Source organism: Chiloscyllium plagiosum, chromosome 13 (assembly GCF_004010195.1).
Source record: "Chiloscyllium plagiosum isolate BGI_BamShark_2017 chromosome 13, ASM401019v2, whole genome shotgun sequence".
Taxonomy (NCBI): Eukaryota; Metazoa; Chordata; class Chondrichthyes; order Orectolobiformes; family Hemiscylliidae; genus Chiloscyllium; species Chiloscyllium plagiosum.
This window is the reverse complement of record NC_057722.1, coordinates 8,943,855-8,961,388: the sequence shown is the minus strand read 5'-3', so window position 1 is coordinate 8,961,388 and position 17,534 is coordinate 8,943,855. Positions and strand designations below refer to the sequence as shown.

Here is a 17,534-nt window from a genome sequence, read left to right as displayed (position 1 = left end):
AACTTAAGTAGCAGCAATGCATCTTTCAATTAGACCGTTTAGACTCAACAGCAAGTCCAACAGTTTCAGACCACTTTCCTTTCTGTTTTCCTTCCACATGTGCATGACCTGAACTTTTGTTTTCTGAGGAGGCGATAGCCTAGTAGTATTATTTGCTTGACTAGTAATCCAGAGACCAAGGTAAAGTTTTGGGTCCTGGGATCAAATCACACCATGGCAGATGGTGAAATTTGAATTAAGTAAAAATCTGGAAATAAGAGTCTAACGAGGACTGTGAAAGATTGCCAGGAAAAAACCATCTGGTTCACTTTCCTTTAGGGTAGCAAGCTTACTTGGTCTGGCCTACATGTGACTCCAGGTCCACCGCAATATGGTTAATTTGTAACTTCCCTCTGGGATGTGCAGTAAGTACTGGCGGAGGTAGTGATGCTCACATCCTGTGAATTTAAAAAGTCTGCTTTCAGTCATTATGCTGCCATCACACCCATATTGAGCAAATCTTTTGTTTCTCGATTATAACTATGACTCCCTTTGCCTTTTATATAATGACATTTTGAGTCAGTTATTTCTCACATGTTCCAACCTGACACAGCCCTCCCTTTTGTTCTTTCTCCCCTCTGCCCCATTTTACTTGCTCAGAGCCTATTACACTTTCAGAATTTGCTTTATTGTAATGTGTACTCAAGTATAGGATATAGTGTGGAAGAGTGTGGTGCTGGAAAAGCACAGCTGGTCAGGCAGCAGCTGAAGAGGAAGAGCCTTTGCTCGAAACAGCGACTCTCCTGCTCCTCGGATGCTGCCTGACCTGCTGTGCTTTTCCAGCACCGCACTCTTCGACTCTGATCTCCAGCATCTGCAGTACTCATTTTCTCCTATAGGAGTTCAGTGAAAGGTTTACAATGTCGCTCCTCACCGTGCCATCTCAAGGACCTCGGTGCAAATCTTAGATACAAAATAGACAAAGTAAAGAAAAAAAGTTACACTACCTTGCAGTTATTCACTGCATAAGTTAGGAAAATAAAAACTAAAGTTAAAAAGATAAACATTACAGTCTTCCTATAAAGGTCCTGCAGTAGATTAATGCAGGGGCTACAACACATGGTCTGACTGGTCTCATAAGCCACTGACCACCCGCACTGGTCCCTGGACCCACAACTGTCCCCATTCCAATTACGCTGGCCATCCCTCTCTGCTTAAGCCTCTAGCCCGCTGACTCCCTCAGTTCAGAGACAAGGTTAGGTTAGTGAGCTGAAATGTTAGCTTTTCCTCTGTTTACAGATACTGCCAGACCTGCTGGGTATCTGCAGCATTTTCTGTTTGCATCTGTGCAACCAGAGTTCTCTTCATGGTGTACAAAGTTCCTGGAGTTGTCAGGGCATAGCACTGTGCAGAGGTGAGAAAGACTGGGGGACTTCCAGGTGCTGGATTAGATGGATCAGTGGTTCCCAAACTGTAGGTGATCATCCCAACAGGGATCACAGAAATGATGAAGAGGGTTGTGACAAGTAAGTTTACATAGATCTCACAGTGTCTTCAAAATGTGGAAATGAATTGCATCAGTCTTCACAGTAAAAGGCGCCATTAGATTTTCAAAGCTAATAATTAATAATCAAGGAGCAATAAAGGGAGAGGGATAAATACAATAACTTTTGCCAGAGAAAAAAAACGAGGGAAACTATTGGAACTAAAGGCTGATAAGTCCCCTGGACCTGATGGGATGAATCCTAGGATATTAGAGAAAATAGCTACAGAGATACTGGGTGCACTAATACAAGTTGTTTCCCCTTGTGAGAGAGGGTAGCACCAGAAGGCATAATCTCAGAGTAAAGGTTCAGAGGTGAGGAGGAACTCTTTTCTGAGGATAGTGAATCTGTGGAATTTTTTACCACAGAGGCTGTAGAGACTGGACCATTGAGAATATTCAAGTCTGAGATGGATTTTAATCATTAAAGGAATCGAGGGTGATGGGAAAGAGGCGGGAAACTGGTGTTGAGGATTATCCGATTCCTGAAGAAGGGCTTATGCCCGAAACGTCGATTCTCATGTTCCTTCGATGCTGCCTGACTTGCTGCGCTTTTCCAGCAACACATTTTCAGCTCTGATCTCCAGCATCTGCAGTCTCACTTTCTCCTCGATTATCCGGTCAGCCATGATCTCATTGAATGGAGGAGCAGACTCGATGGGCTGGAATACCAACTCCCGAAGTACAAAGGACAAAGAGTAATTCAGCACAGGATCAGGCCCTTCAGCCCACCAAGCCTGCGCCAACAAATGACCTCTTTCTAAACGAAAAACCTTTTGCCTCGATGCAATCTCTATCCCTCTATTTCCTGCCTGTTAATCTATCTGTCAAGATGCTTCTTAAGCGTTGCTATTGTATGTCTCCACCATCTCCTCTGGCAGCACATTACATACTGTTAATACCCTCTGTTTAAAAAAATTTGGCTCTCACATCTCCTTTAAACTTTCCTCCTTTGACCTCAAACCCATGTCTCCTAGTAATTGATATTTCTACCATGGGAAAAAGACAGGATCGACGTTTCAGGCATGAACCCTTCTTCATGCCTGAAACGTCGATTCTCCTGCTCCTTGGATGCTGCCTGACCTGCTGCGCTTTTCTAGCAACACATTTTCAGCTCTGAATTCCAGCATCTGCAGTCCTCACTTTCTCCATGGGAAAAAGACCCCAATTATCCATTCTATCCATGCTTCTCACCATTTTGTAAATCTCTATCCAGGTCCTTCTCACCCTCCGATGTTCAGTTGAAATCGAGCTGAGAATGTTCAATCTCTCGTCATGGCCTCCAAACTAGGCAACATCCTGATAAACCATTTCTGTATCCTCTCCAAAGCCGTACATCCCTCTTGATTGTGTGGTGACCAGAACTGTATACAACATCCCAAATGTGGCATAACCAAAGCTCTATGCATCTGCAATGTGACTTGCCAATGTTCATACTCTATGCTCTGATGAAAGCAAACATGTCATTCTTGACCACTTTATCCACTTGTGTTGTCACTTTGAGGGAACTGTGGACCAGAACACCCAGATCCCCCGTATGCTTCTGAGGGTTCTGCCATTTACTGCATATATCCCTCCTGGATTAGACCTCCCAAAATGCATCATCTTGCATTTCAGTGGATTAACGTTGACCAGCTTTTATGCCTTATGGTTGTATGGTGACTGCACAACGTAACAGTACACATACTACATTTAGCATTGGAATCAAGGCTCACCAAGCATATTTTTTGTGATGTCCATTAGCAAGATGATATGCATGCAGTCAGTGCATTGATTTCCAGGGATTTGTTCTCTTTTTTAACTGTCTGCAATCAAATGGACATCCAAATGAAAATTGAGCATTCACAGACGTGTTTTATTTGTGACAATACTGTGCTTTAAGAGGTGTGTTTTGACCTAGTTTCTTTCAGAGAGAGACTGGGGGACAGGAGCCAAGCAGTCTAAGATAGAATAAACAACTTTTGAGGCCTTGTGTGTTTTTTTTCACAAGTTGGAACAATAGAATCAGCCTGAGTGGGTGTGGTCAAGCTCCCGACCACAGAACTGGGGATTTTAGGTTTAGTTTCCAGGTTCTGAAAAGCTGCTACATCTCACTTTGCTGTATCTGAAAACTGGAGTTCTCACTCTTACAGAATTGACTTTTGATGTTTTTTTCCTCATGGACTGGAGAACTGTTGGTGAGACAGTCTGTGTTCTGAATTTGCCTTTTGCTGAGGGGTGTGTTTATGGGATTTTGCTATATTGGAGCAGTTAATTAGTAAAAGTTGCTGTATGTATAATTCTGTTAAGTTTGCCAATAGAATTAAGTAATTCCAATTCCTTCTTTCTTTTGTTGTATTTTATCTAAGTGGATGAATAAAGTGTGTTTTGTTTTAAATCTGGCAGTTTGACCAGTCGAATTGCATCTGGAATGCAATACATTATAATTATCTTTAAAACAAAAAAAGTTATGGTCTAGGCTATCTTCTGAATATTTTAAGGGGGTTTGGTCTGGTCCATAACACGTTGTGCTTGGTGAGTAAATATAATAATAATTTTGTTACAAAGTGTTCCAACATATGCATTTTTAGATTGAGATGATGTATATTGATCGATATCCATGATGTGGAGATGCAGGCGTTGGACTGGAGTGGACAATGTCAGAAGTCACACGTTATCAGGTTACAATCAAACTGGTTTATTTGAACTCATAAGTTTTTGAAGTGCTGCGTCTTCACCAAGTGAAGTGGAGGGAAGCGCACATGTACAGAATATATAGGCGGAGAGATAATAGCAACATAATTGAGAATGTGTGAAGATAAGTACACATAGTAGTGAGGGGAGTATCGTCAGGCTGAATAAGAGGTCTCTGCAGGTGATCTAAAGTGTCAAGTGGTGTGAGTAAAGTATCAACAGCTGAATAGCAAGTGAACGGATGACTTATGATCCAATGAATTAATTCAGAGAGATAATTACAAAACAAATTCAAAAATAAGATGGTGCTAGAGATAATCCAAATGGCTGAAATAACGTGATAGATGTAAGAGTCATATGGACTTTAGTAATTATCTACTGAATGTTACTATGCTTCTTTATTGCTGTTTTCTGTATTTTGGTGTTTGGGACCATATTCACTTTCAGTGTTATAGTGATTTTGTATTGGAAAGTAGTTTGGGAAGCACTGACTTAGCTGGTCAAATAACTGGGGTGGAAATCCAACCCACACCCTGATGGCTCAGAACCAGTGGCATTAATAAGTGAGTCAAGGTTTGAAGAAGGATTCTGATCAGTAGGGGAAGACTTGCTGACTGCTGTTTAGCTCTGTCAGTGCCTGTCCACAACAACGCAGCTGCATTCAAAGATCCTCTGTGGTTTGGATGACTGTAAACCTTCACAGATTACAGCATTCTGAGTAAGGTTTTGGAAAAGCTGTTGAAGTATGAAGCCTGAGATACAATCTATTACTATTTGATGGAATTCCAGGAACATGACCTGTGTTTTGGCACTCCGAGTCCTTGATTATATCTGTCTATAGTAAGGGCAATTGGTTATTGAGCATTGGTTCTGTTATTGCATGACAATTATGGGATCAACGTTAGTGATTTAGTCCAATTTCTCTTTGGAGGGTTTTGTTATCTTTAGGGCTTTGTTGCCAGTAACAATCTGTTTTCCAAACGGACTGTGTTGGGAAACTCCCAGCTCAAATTTTGCCAAGTTAGCAACTGCCGTAGGTTCTTCGTGCAGCAGACCCCATGCCAGCTGCAAGTTAAAGGACTTTTGGACATAGTTTTGGCAATTGATCAAACGTTCCTTGGTCATGATTGGACCTCTGAACACTATGTTCCTTGAACAAGGGTTTGCTTCACTGCAAAACCTCCACCTGACAGATGACAGGGTGTCATTGTGTAACTGTGAGTTTTATTAGTTTGCCAACACATCCAGATACAAGTTATGTTGGAGAAAAATATCCCTAGCAGGTTAGTTAACCGATCGTTCTGCACCTTTGGCAGTTTGTGACAGGACCATCCGTCTTGTTGGTCCGGCCCTTGCCGCTTCGGATCACATCAACCCACCCAGGGGTAATGCTAACCTGTTCACACCAGCAGGGAGAGAGGTTCCCTAGTTTTTGTGTGAGGCAGAGGCCTTGCAAAGGACTTCCTCTGTCATGGGAATCGTAAAGATGCCTGCGATTCCAGTCTGTCAGGATTTATCGACAGGAGAAATGCATCTGCCATAAACAAATACATAGATCTAGATACCATCTATCAACCCCTCAGAAAACGAACAGGAAATGACATCACCACAAACCCCAGGAACCCCATCCAGGACAAACATATAAATAGAAAGCAGGAGGCAACAGCTTTGCTTCACTTGGAGGTTGCCGCTGATGATGTTACCTAGCCAGGTAATGAAACATCTGGATATCAAACCTACAGCTCAGCGAGCAAACCTACACCCTAAACCTCAACCTGAGCTGCAAACCTTCACAAACCTTGCAAATGCATCTGCGTTTTAAGTTTATTAAGCTGTTTCGGTTCTGCAGGTAGAGTCAATTCATCTCCACAGAATCACCCACTCTGGTCCGGCCTGCATTGGAATGATCTGACGTCAGGCAGGGGAAGCAGGAGATGGAACAGTGCAGTGAGTCTACTGTACCTGCAACATTAAGGCTTGGTCATGCTGGAACCTCTTTCATGATCACGTGAAGACCAGGTGAGTGAGTCGAGGTTGGGGCAGTGCCTCTTCCAGTTGAAGATGCACACGCTTACTTGCTTGAGATTTGAGAATGCTGCCTCCATAGAATTGCACCCCATGCATGAGGCAGTGATCACAGAAAAGGCGTGGGAGGCCACACAATGTGGGGGAGGAGCAGAGAAACAGAGGGTCTATACACCCTCAGAAATTGTAACTAGTGCCTCATTTTTGACAAAGGGTTTGCACAGAGAGTCATTGGGTCATAGAGATGTACAGCATGGTAACGCACCCTTTGGTCCAACTTATCCATGCTGACCAGATATCCCAACCCAATCTAGTCCCACCTTGCCAGCACCTGGCCCATATCCCTCTAAACCCTTCCTATTCATAGACCCATCCAGATGTCTTTTAAATGTTGCGATTGTACCAGCCTCCACCATTTCCTCTGGCAGGTCATTCCATACACGTACCACCTTCTGTGTGAAAAAGTTGCCCCTTAGGTCTCTTTTATATCTTTCTCCTCTCACCCTAAACCTATGCCCTCTAGTTCTGGACTCCCCCACCCCAGGGAAACAACTTTGTCTATTTATCCTATCCATGCCCCTCATGATTTTATAAACCTCTATAAGGTCACCCCTCAGCCTCCAACATGCTAGGAAAAACAGCCCCAGCCTATTCGACCTCTCACTATAGTTCAAATCTTCCAAACCTGGCAACATCCTTGTAAATCTTTGCAAGTTTCACAATATCCTTCCAATAGGAAGGAGACCAGAATTGCACTCAATATTCCAATGTCCTGTACAGCCGCAACATGACCTCCCAACTCCTGTACTCATACTCTGACCAATAAAGGAAAGCATACCAAATGCCTTCTTCACTATTCTATCCATCTGCGACTCCATTTTCAAGGAGCTAGGAACCTGCACTCCAAGGTCTCTTTGTTCAGCAACACTCCCTAGGACCTTAGCATTACGTGTATAAGTCTTGCTAAGATTTGCTTTCCCAAAATGCAGCACCTCACATTTATTTAAATTAAACTCCATCTGCCACTCCTCAGCCCATCGGCCCATCTGATCAAGATCCCGTTATAATCTGAGGTAACCTTCTTCGCTGTCCACTACACTTCCAATTTTGGTGTCATCTGCAAACTTACTAAATAGACCTCTTATGCTCACATCCAAATCATTTATATAAAGGATGAAAAGCAGTGGACCAGCACCGATCCTTGTGGCACTCCACTGGTCACAGGACTCCAGTCTGAAAAACAACCCTCCACCACCACCCTCAGCCTTCTACCTTTGAGCCAGTTCTGTATCCAAATGGCTAGTTCTCCTTGTATTCCATGAGATCTAACCTTGCTAACCAGTCTCCCATGGGGAACCTTGTCGAACGCCTTACTGAAGTCCACATAGATCACGTCCACCACTCTGCCCTCATCAATTCTCTTTGTTATTCCTTCAAAAAACTCAAACAAGTTTGTGAGACATGATTTACACACACAAAGCCATGTTGACTATCCCTAAACAGTCCTTGCCTTTCCAAATACATGTACATCCTGTCCCTCAGGATTCCCTCCAACAACTTGCCACCACCTATGTCGGGCTCACTGGTCTATAGTTCCCTGGCTTGTCCTTACCACCTTTCTTAAACAGTGGCACCACGTTAGCCAACCTCCAGTCTTCCGGCACCTTACCTGTGACTGTCGATGATACAAATATCTCAGCAAGGGGCCCAGCAATCACTTCCCTAGGCTTCCACAGAGTTCTGGGGTACACCTGATCAGGACCTGGGATTTATCCACTTTTATGTGTTTCCAGACATTCAGACTTCCTCCTCTGTAATATGGACATTTTTCAAGATGTCATCATCTATTTCCCTACATTCTGTACCTTCCTTGTCCTTTCCACAGTAAATACTGATGCAAAATACTCATTTAGTATCTCCCCCACCTCCTGTGGCTCCACACAATGGCAGCCTGGCTGATCTTTGAGTAGCCCTGTTCTCTCCCTAGTTACCCTTTTGTCCTTAATGTATTTGTATTTGGATTCTCCTTAACTCTATTTGTCAAAACTATCTCATGTCCCCGTTTTGCCCTCCTGATTTCCCTCTTAAATGTCCTCCAACCACCTTCATGCTCTTCTAAGGATTCATTTGATCTATCTTGTCTCTACCTGACATATACTTCCTTTTTCTTCACCAAACCCTCAATTTCTTTCGTCATTCAGCATTCCCTATACCTACCAGCCTTTCCTTTCACCCTGACAGGACTCTCGTTATCTCATTTCTGAAGGCTTCCCATTTTCCAGCCGTCCCTTTACCTGCGAAAATCCGCCCCCAATCAGCTTTTGAAAGTTATTACCTAATACCGTCAAAATTGGCCTTCCTCCAATTTAGAACTTCAACTTTTAGATCTGGTCTATCCTTTTCCATCACTATTTTAAAACTAGTAGAATTATGGTCGCTGGCCCCAAAGTGCACCCCCACTGACACCTCAGTCACCTGCCCTGCCTTATTTCCCAACAGGAAGTCAAGTTTTGCACCTTCTCTAGTAGGTACATCCAAATATTGAATCAGAAAAAATCCTCTCCATCTAAACCCTTAACACTATGGCAGTCCCAGTCTATGTCTGGAAAGTTAAGATCCCCTACCATAACCACCCTATTATTCTTACAGATAACTGAGATCTCCTTACAAATTTGTTTCTCAATTTCCCTCTGACTGTTAGGGGGTCTTTAATACAATCCAACTAAGGTGATCACCCCTTTCTTATTTCTCAGTTCAACCCAAACAACTTCTCTGGATGTATTTCCAGGAATATCCTCCCTCAGCACAGCTCAGCACAGCGTAATGTTATCCCTTATCAAAAATGCAACTCCCCCTCCTCTCTTGCCTCCCTTTCTATCCTTCTTGTAGCATTTATATCCTGGAACATTAAGCTGCCAGTCCTGCCCATCCCTGAGCCATGTTTCTGTAATTGCTACGTTCTCCCAGTCCCATGTTTCTAACCATGCCCTGAGTTCATCTGCCTTCCCTGTTAGGCCCCTTGCATTGAAATAAATGCAGTTTAGTTTATCAGTCTGACCTTGCTCTCTGCTTTGTCCCTGCCTGCCCTGACTGTTTGACAGATCTTTTCTCAACTGTACCAGTCTCAGATTGATCTCTTTCCTCACCATCCCCCTTGGTCTCACCTCCACACCCCCCCCTCCCCTACCCCACCTTACTAGTTTAAATCCTCCTGAACAGCTTAGCAAATCTCCCTGCCAGTATATTAGTCCCCTTCCAATCCATGTGCAATCCGTCCTTCTTGTATAGGTCACTTCTACCCCAAAAGAGATTCCAATGATCCAAAAATGTGAATTCTTCTCCCATACACCAGCTCCTCAGCCATGCATTCATCTGCTCTATCCTCCTATCCCTACCCTCACGAGCCCGCAGCACTGAGAGTAATCTAGGTATTACTGCTCTCCAGGACCTCCTTTTTAAATTCCTGCCTAACTCTCTATATTCTCCCTTCAGAATCTCACTTTGCCTTCCTATGTCATTGGTTCTAATGTGTACAATGACCTCCTGCTGGTCTCGCCCCACCTTGACAACATCCTGCACCCTCTCTGAGACATCCTTGATCCCTGGCACCAGGGAGGCAACACATCATCCTGCTTTTTTGCTGCTGGCCGCAGAAATGTCTATCCATGCCTTGGACTAGAGAGTCCCCTAACACAATTGATCTCTTGGAACCTGGCCTACCCTTTATTGCATTAGAGCCAGTCTCGATACCAGAAACTTGGCTGATCTTGCTACATTCCCCTAAGAATCCATCACACCCTACATTTTCCAAAACAGCATACTTGTTTGTAATGGGGGTAGCCACAGAAGACTCCTGCACTACCTGCCTACCTCTCTTACCTTTCCTGAAGTTAACCCATCTATGTGACTATATCTGCGACTTTACTCCCTTCCTATTTATTTGATGGGCGGCATGGTGGCACAGTGGTTAGCACTGCTGCTTCATAGCGCCAGAGACCTGGGTTCATTTCCCGCCTCAGGCAACTGTCTGTGTGGAGTTTGCACATTCTCCCCGTGTCTGTGTGGGTTTCCTCTGGGTGCTCCGGTTTCCTCCCCCAGTCCAAAAAAAAAATGTGCAGGTTAGGTGAATTGGCTGTGCTAAAATTGCCCATAGTGTTAGGTGTAGGGGAATGGGTCTGGGTGGGTTGCTCTTCAGAGGGTCGGTGTGGACTTGATAGGCCAAAGGGCCTGTTTCCACACTGTAAGTAATGTAATCTAATCTATAACTGCGCCTTGGTCTTGTAAATACCTCATTGCCTTTAACTGAATCTCCAACTGATCCATTCAATCTGATGGGATTTGCAATTAACAGCATTTATTGCAGATATAATCCTCAGTAACGTGTAAACTCTCCCTGAACTCCCACATCCGACAAGAAGAGCATATCTACTAACTCTTTCCTTTAGTTAACCAAATATCTGACGGATCATGTTTTCAATCCCCAATTAATGGAGGAATCTACATCCAACTGAAGGGTTTCAGTTTACTTATAAGGGGTAAGGGATGACTCTTGATAAGACCATCAAAAAGAGGAGTAGACCATTATCCTGTTCCATTATACTTTGAATCATATCTGACGTGGCATGGTGGCTCAGTAGTTAGCACTCCTGCCTCACAGCTCCAGAGGCTCAGGTTCGATTCCAGCCTCGGGCGATTGGTTGTGTGTAGTCTCTCCGTGTCTGCATGAGTTTCCTCCAACCTTGTACCTTGTAGGTGATGGGCAGACTTTGGGGAATCAGGAGGTTAGTTACTTGCTGCAGTATTCCTAGCCTCTGATTTGCACTTGTAGTCACTGTGTTTATATGGCTAGGTAAGTTCCGTTACTCGTCAATGGTAACACCACGGATGTTAATGGTGGAAGATTGAGTGATGGCAATGTCATTGAGTGTCAAGAGGTAGTGGTTAGATTATCTTTTGTTGGAGATGGTCATTGGCGGGTATTTGTGTGATGTGAATGTTACTTACCACATGTCATTCCAAATTTGGATATTGCACAGGTCTTACTGGATTTGGGCATTGAATGCCTCAGTATCTGAGCAGTCATGAATGGTGCTGAACATTGTGCAATCATCAGTGAAAATCCCACTTCTGACCTTATGGAAGATGTGGTAATTAAAAGCGGATTGTGGTTCTGGATGAGTAGCGACAGGAAAATATTTTTAATGGCAGGTCATGCATGCTAATGAAAACACATGCTCCTCAGATTAAACTGAACATTTTTGCTCTAATCGGAAGCAAATGTGGAACACTTGCCTTCAGTTCCATGACTGGTTAAACACAGCATACAGTAGGCAAGGTAGTCTTTCTGGTGGATTTGAAAGGAATGGGAGCTGTTTCTTTTGTTTGGGTGAACCTTGTTGAATGAAGGGAGAGCATGTTGAGCTGTTTCACTGAGTTTGCGTAGTGCCTGTCTGCCTTGCTACCAGAGCAGCTTGATCATCATATCCTCAGTACGGAGATGATGGATGGTTTGAGCTTCTTGACCGTTTGTGCTCTTTGCTCCTGCAAGGCAGCACAACCAAGTATCTTCCCAATACACAGGAAACATTTTGAAAAGCACTTAGTACTTTGACAGCTGCTCTCACCTCTCTGGGATGTGTTCGACAAACCCATTCTCCTGCAACTGATACAATTCTCACAGCATGAATTGGCTCCCACATGTTCAGTCCAGAGGTCCATCTGCTAAAGGGGGCGAGAACACATCAACTCCCTGCGCTACCTTCCATTCTCATATTCTCAATGTTTGATCCATTGCGTCTGCTAGTTTGAATGACTAGACTGAGCCTTGCAGTGGAGTCTTGGAGTTTGTTGATTTTTTTGGAGCATTTGACCCAGTATTTCTTGTAGACTAAGTGGCTACTGATCTCCACTGCAGCCACCACCCTGGTCACCTCAGTCAGGCAAGAGAGTCCCCTTCTGCTGTCACTAGGAAACAGAAACTCCACAGTCTACTGTCATTAGGAAACAGAAACTCCAACTTCTTCCTTTATTGGTCAGAGTATTGAGTACAGGAGTTGGGAGGTCATGTTGCGGCTGTACGGGACATTGGTTAGGCCACTTTTGGAATATGCATGCAACTCTGGTCTCCTTCCTATTGGAAAGATGTTGTGAAACTTGAAATGGTCCAGAAATGACTTATAAAGATATTGCCAGGGTTGGAAGATTTGAGATATAGCGAGAGGTTGAATAAACTGGGACTGTTTTCCCTGGAGTATTGGAGGCTGAGGGGTGACCTTATAGAGGTTTACAAAATCATGAGGGGCATGGATAGGATAAATAGACAAAGTCTTTTCAGGTGGGACTAGATTGGGTTGGGATACCTGGTCGGCATGGATGAGTTGGACCGAAGGGTCTGTTTTCATGCTGTATATCTCTATGACTCTATAACTCTATGCTGTCACTGGGAAACGGAAACTCCCGCTGTGCCTGGACAGCCTTGTGGTGAACGGGCATCACTAAACCATGTGTGATGCAGTGGGAAGGGGACCCGATTTCCACACTGCACCACGTGCCCACGTTTGGATGGGGTGATGACAGGTGACTGCAGTCAGCAGGTGTGGAGAGGGTGGCAGCAACTCCTGGGATGGGGAAGGAGCCGCAGCAGTTCAAGGTCAAAGTCTGACTCTGAAACAGGCAGAATGTTGCCGCGGGCTTCCAGAGGGTAGATGGTGGTGGTTAAACATGGCGGCCAGACCTTCAAACTGGTCGTTAATGGTTTGTTCTTTGTTAAATAAGCAGAGATGAGGAACAGGGATCACACAAAAAGAGGCAGCTGGGCACTGCGGTTGTATTGAGGAGGCTGCAACACTCTGAATAAATCCACCATTGAGCGAAAGTGAATGTGCCTTGTTACCTACCTCACTGCCAGGCTTGAATCCACTTCATATCTGTGAAGTATTGGAATGGCCGATATTTCCCATGATGCACGTTTGGCTTCGCCACTCGCCTGTTCTTTTCAAATAGGCCGGCCTATATGTGATCGAGTGTGGCCAGCCTCTCCAGAATTGCACCGGTGTCAAGGGGATAGGTTTAGAAACTGCTGCTTTGTCAGAAGAATGGTAACAGATCAGAATGTTTCCTTGGGTTGCCTCAATCGCGTGTAATGGAGCTGCATCTTTTATTTTTTTGAGTGTCGTACGGCTCGTGCTTGTCAATTTACAGACCCAGGCTTGTTAGCAAACAGGTTGCTCCAGCAATGGCCGCCACATAGCCATTCACATTTGGAGCATTCCATTCATTGTTACCGGGATATGGGTGACAAGCTGATGGATGGGCAGTTTTCTGCTGAAGCAGCATTGAAACCAGCTGTTCCGGATAGCTGTGCAGCCACAGTCATGGAAGGAACACTCACTTGAAGGCCTGACAGATCTTTGACCAGCCTGTAAACCCTTCCACTGCTCCATGTTATTCCTGAAGAGGAGAGTGCGAACAAATAGTGTCATAGAAGTGTACAGCACAGAAACAGGGCCTTCGGTCCAAATCACCCATGCTGGCCAGGCATCCCAACCTAATCTATTCCCATTTGCCAGCATTTGGCCCATACCCCTCCAAACCCTTCCTATTCATATACCCATCCAGATGCCTTTTAAATGGTGCAATTGTACCAGCCTCCACCACATCCTCTGACAGCTCATTTCATACACGTACTACCCTCTGTGTGAAAAAGTTACCCCTTAGGTCCCTTTTATATCTTTACCCTTTCACCCTAAACCTATACCCTCTAGTTCCCTCTTAATAGACTTTGTCTATTTATCCTATCCATGCCCCTCATGATGTTATAAACCTCTATGAGGTCACACCTCTGCCTCCAACACTCCAGGGAAAACAGCCCCAGCCTATTCAGCTTCTCCTTGTAGCTCAAATCCTCCAACCCTGGCGACATCCTTGTAAATCTTTTCTAAACCCTTTCAAGTTTCACAACATCCTTCTGATGGGAGGGAGACCAGAATTGCATGCAATATTCCAAAAGTGGCCGAACCAACGTCCTGTACAGCTGCAATATGATGTCCCAACTCCTATACTTAATGCTCTGACCAATAAAGGAAAGCTTACCAAACGCCTTCTTCACTATCCTATCCACCTGCGACTCTACTTTCAAGAAGCAATGAACCTATACTCCAAGGTCTGTTTGTTCAGCAACACTCCCTAGGACCTTCCCATTAAGTGTGTAAGTCCTGCGAAGATTTGCTTTCCCAATGCAGATGTAAGTAAAGGAAAACAGTAACCGGGAGGGGGGAGGCGAAGTGAAACATTTTGTCAGCTTTATTCACTCAGCTTGGCTCAGGCTTAGAGGAAGAATGATGCAGTAGCTGCATGTGTACTTTTCTGTAATTGATCACACTGTAAATATAGTTAGTGGAATTTAACTGTTGAGACTTTGTTGTTGGTAGTACATCATACTTGCAGTTTTGCTAAGGAAAGAATTTATGTATTTCCGTTTTCAGCCTGTGATGTTTACGTTTGTGTGTAAGTGGTGTGTCTTTTCTTATCCTCGGTGTGTTGATCTCAAATAAATAACATCAGCAGCAGGCTTTTGTGAGTTTGAACTAAAAGAAACTTCATTTATTTTCAATTATTTACCATGGATTTAAAATGCAACATGTACATTCATTCCCACATGCACTCTTGCAAAGATTGACTTCAGGTCAAAGTGGTGTATGGTTACAAATTATGGCTAACTCAGTCTTCGGTTTATAAACTCAGTATTCTTTGCGGCAGCAGTGTAGTTTCTGAAGCGATTTTGGTTATTTCGGGTTGAAGTGAGGGTTCTGTAATGTGAAAGGATCTTGGCAGCTAGTGAGGCCTTTCACAGTCAAATTTACAGTAGGTCAGTCCTCAGATGAACTTGAAGTTGGAACAGGTTGGAGGTGGGGGTGTCTCTCTCTTTTAGGGTCTCCTGCTCACAAGGTGTTGTATCAGTCGGTTAGTACCTGAAAGGGTTAACTGACATCAAGAGACAAGCTTTGCTCAGGAATTAAAGGACTGTTTGTGGGATGAGCGTTTCAGTCATCTCATTTCCACGTAGCTAAAACAATATTGTATACTTACTCTGAAGTCCAGCCTGATGTTGAATAGATGTAATGTTACTAGCTAGTAAGTACACTTTGTGATATCTTTACCGTATGCAACAAGACTATTCCTCTCCTCTGCCATCGACTGTATGCGGTCACTTGATATTTATTACATAGAGTTACAGAGGACTCTATCGCATAAAGAGGGCGCTTTGCTCCAATGAGTCTGCCTTGCTCAAAAACAACCACTGAGACTTTCTAATCCTATTTCCCAGCACTTGTCTGTAGCCGTGCATGCTGTGACATAACAAGTCCACAACTTAAACGTTATGAGAGTTTCTGCCTCTGCCCCCCTGACAGGCAGTGAGTTCCAGATTCCTACCACCCTTTGGCTAGAAAGAAAAATTTCCTCATGTTCCTTCTAAACGCTCAGCTCTTTGCCTTAAATCAGTGTTCCCCCCACCTATCGTTGATGTCTCCACCAAGGGGAAAGGTTCCTTCCTGTATACTCTGTGTGTGCCCCTCATCATTTTATACATCTCATTCTTGTTCTGTCTCGCTCTCCTCCAGTCTAGGAAAACAACTGCTGTCTATCCAACCTCTCTTTATAACTGGAACTCTCCAGCCCAGGCAAAATCCTGGTAAATCTCCTGTGCACCCTCTCTCATGTGATCACATATTTCCTATAATGAAAATTCTAGAGCTGCACGCAGTACTCTAACTGTGGCCTAACCAGTGTGTTATACAATTCCAGCATAACCTCCCTGCTCTTAAACTCTGTGTCTTGGCTAATAAAGGCAAGTATCCCATATGTCTTCTTAACCACTACCTTTCCTGCTATCTTAAGGGACTGGTCATCATTAGACTCTTATTTTCAAATTATTATCAAATTCAAATTCCACCAGCTGCCGTGGTGAAATTTGAATCCAGGCCTCTAGAGATTACCTGGCTTAATAGTCTAGGAATAATACGCTAGGCAATTGCCTAACCAATCATAAGGGAACATTTCCCCCTTTTGAATTTATGATGGAAGGAAGGTCAGTGGTGAAATATCTGAAGTGAAATTCTGGGGCTGAGATGATAACATTTGAACAGACATACCCATGTTCCTTTGTGCTCGCTGTGACTTCAGTTAGTGAAGAGTTTTGCTCTGATTATCATTGACGTCAAATTTATTTGCGATCTTTGATGTCACGACACTGCTACCCTGATGGTCAGGGCAATTACTCTCATCCCACATCTGGAGTTCAACTCTTTTTGTCATGTTTGTTCTGAGGCTATAATCCAGGTCAGAGTTGAATGGTCATGCAGAACCCAAACTGAGCATTGATGAACAGGTTACTGGCAGGTAAGTGACATTTGATAGTACTGTTGATAACGCTGTTTCATTAATTGGTCATGATTGAGATTGGACTGATGGGATTTGATCCGACTGGATCAGTCCTTTTATTTCATGGACAGGACATACCATGGCAATTTTCCACACTGCAGGGTAGATGCTGGGTGTTGTAGCTGTACTGGAACAGCTCGGTTAATGGCTGTGTCTAGTTCTGGAGCACAAGTCTTGTGTGCTACGGTTGTATGTTGACAGGGACAATAGACTCAGCAGTATCCAGTACCTGCCACTGTTTAGGAAGATAGAAATTAAGAGCAGGAGTAGGCCATTTGGTCCATGGAGGCAGCTCCACCATTCGCTATGATGACGGTCGATCCTCCATCTCACCCCCCCCCCCCACCCACCTCCTACCCTTTGATGCCTTTTGGATCTAGAAATCTTGAGAAGGCCTGCACAGCATTATGTGGAAGAAAATTCCATAGGTTCGCCACTTTCTGAGTGAAAACATTTCTCCTCAACATTTCCCTTCACCACCTGCTTTCTCACTGAGAGTCCATAAAGTCAATGAAGTTAGTAGACTTTAAAGGTTGCCTTGGTGTCCTGATCCATTGGCTGTAGGATGGTTGTCATTCATGAGACAGGGCTGCAACTATGACATTTGGACAAAGACCCTCATGGTCCAACTCAGTCCTGATTGTCTCACCTGTATTGTGATACCATTATTGTTGAAAAGTGTGGTGCTGGAAAAGCGCAGCAGGCCAGGCAGCATCCAAGGAGCAGGAGAATCGACGTTTCGGGCATAAGCCCTTCCTCAGGAATGAGGCTGGTGTGCCAATCGGGCTGAGATAAAAGGTAGAGGGGAAGGAATTTGGGGGAGGGGCGCTGGGAATACGATAGGTAGAAGGAGGTGAGGGTGAGGGTGATAGGC

At 44.2% G+C, this 17,534-nt stretch overlaps 1 protein-coding gene across 4 annotated transcripts in view; it reads left to right on the top strand.

The window, feature by feature from the left end:
- The window catches only part of LOC122555734 (glypican-5-like), a 545,068-nt gene that overhangs the window by 8,098 nt on the left and 519,436 nt on the right, over positions 1–17,534 (top strand). The window contains exon 1 of one of the 4 annotated variants that reach the window (XM_043701796.1): positions 3,611–3,699. The exons of the other annotated variants lie outside the window; for them this stretch is intronic. Within the exon in view, the coding sequence (XP_043557731.1) occupies positions 3,681–3,699 (19 nt within the window). The 5' untranslated portion in view covers positions 3,611–3,680. Of the gene's footprint in view, positions 1–3,610; positions 3,700–17,534 lie in introns of those variants that run through there. 4 annotated transcript variants of the gene reach the window in all.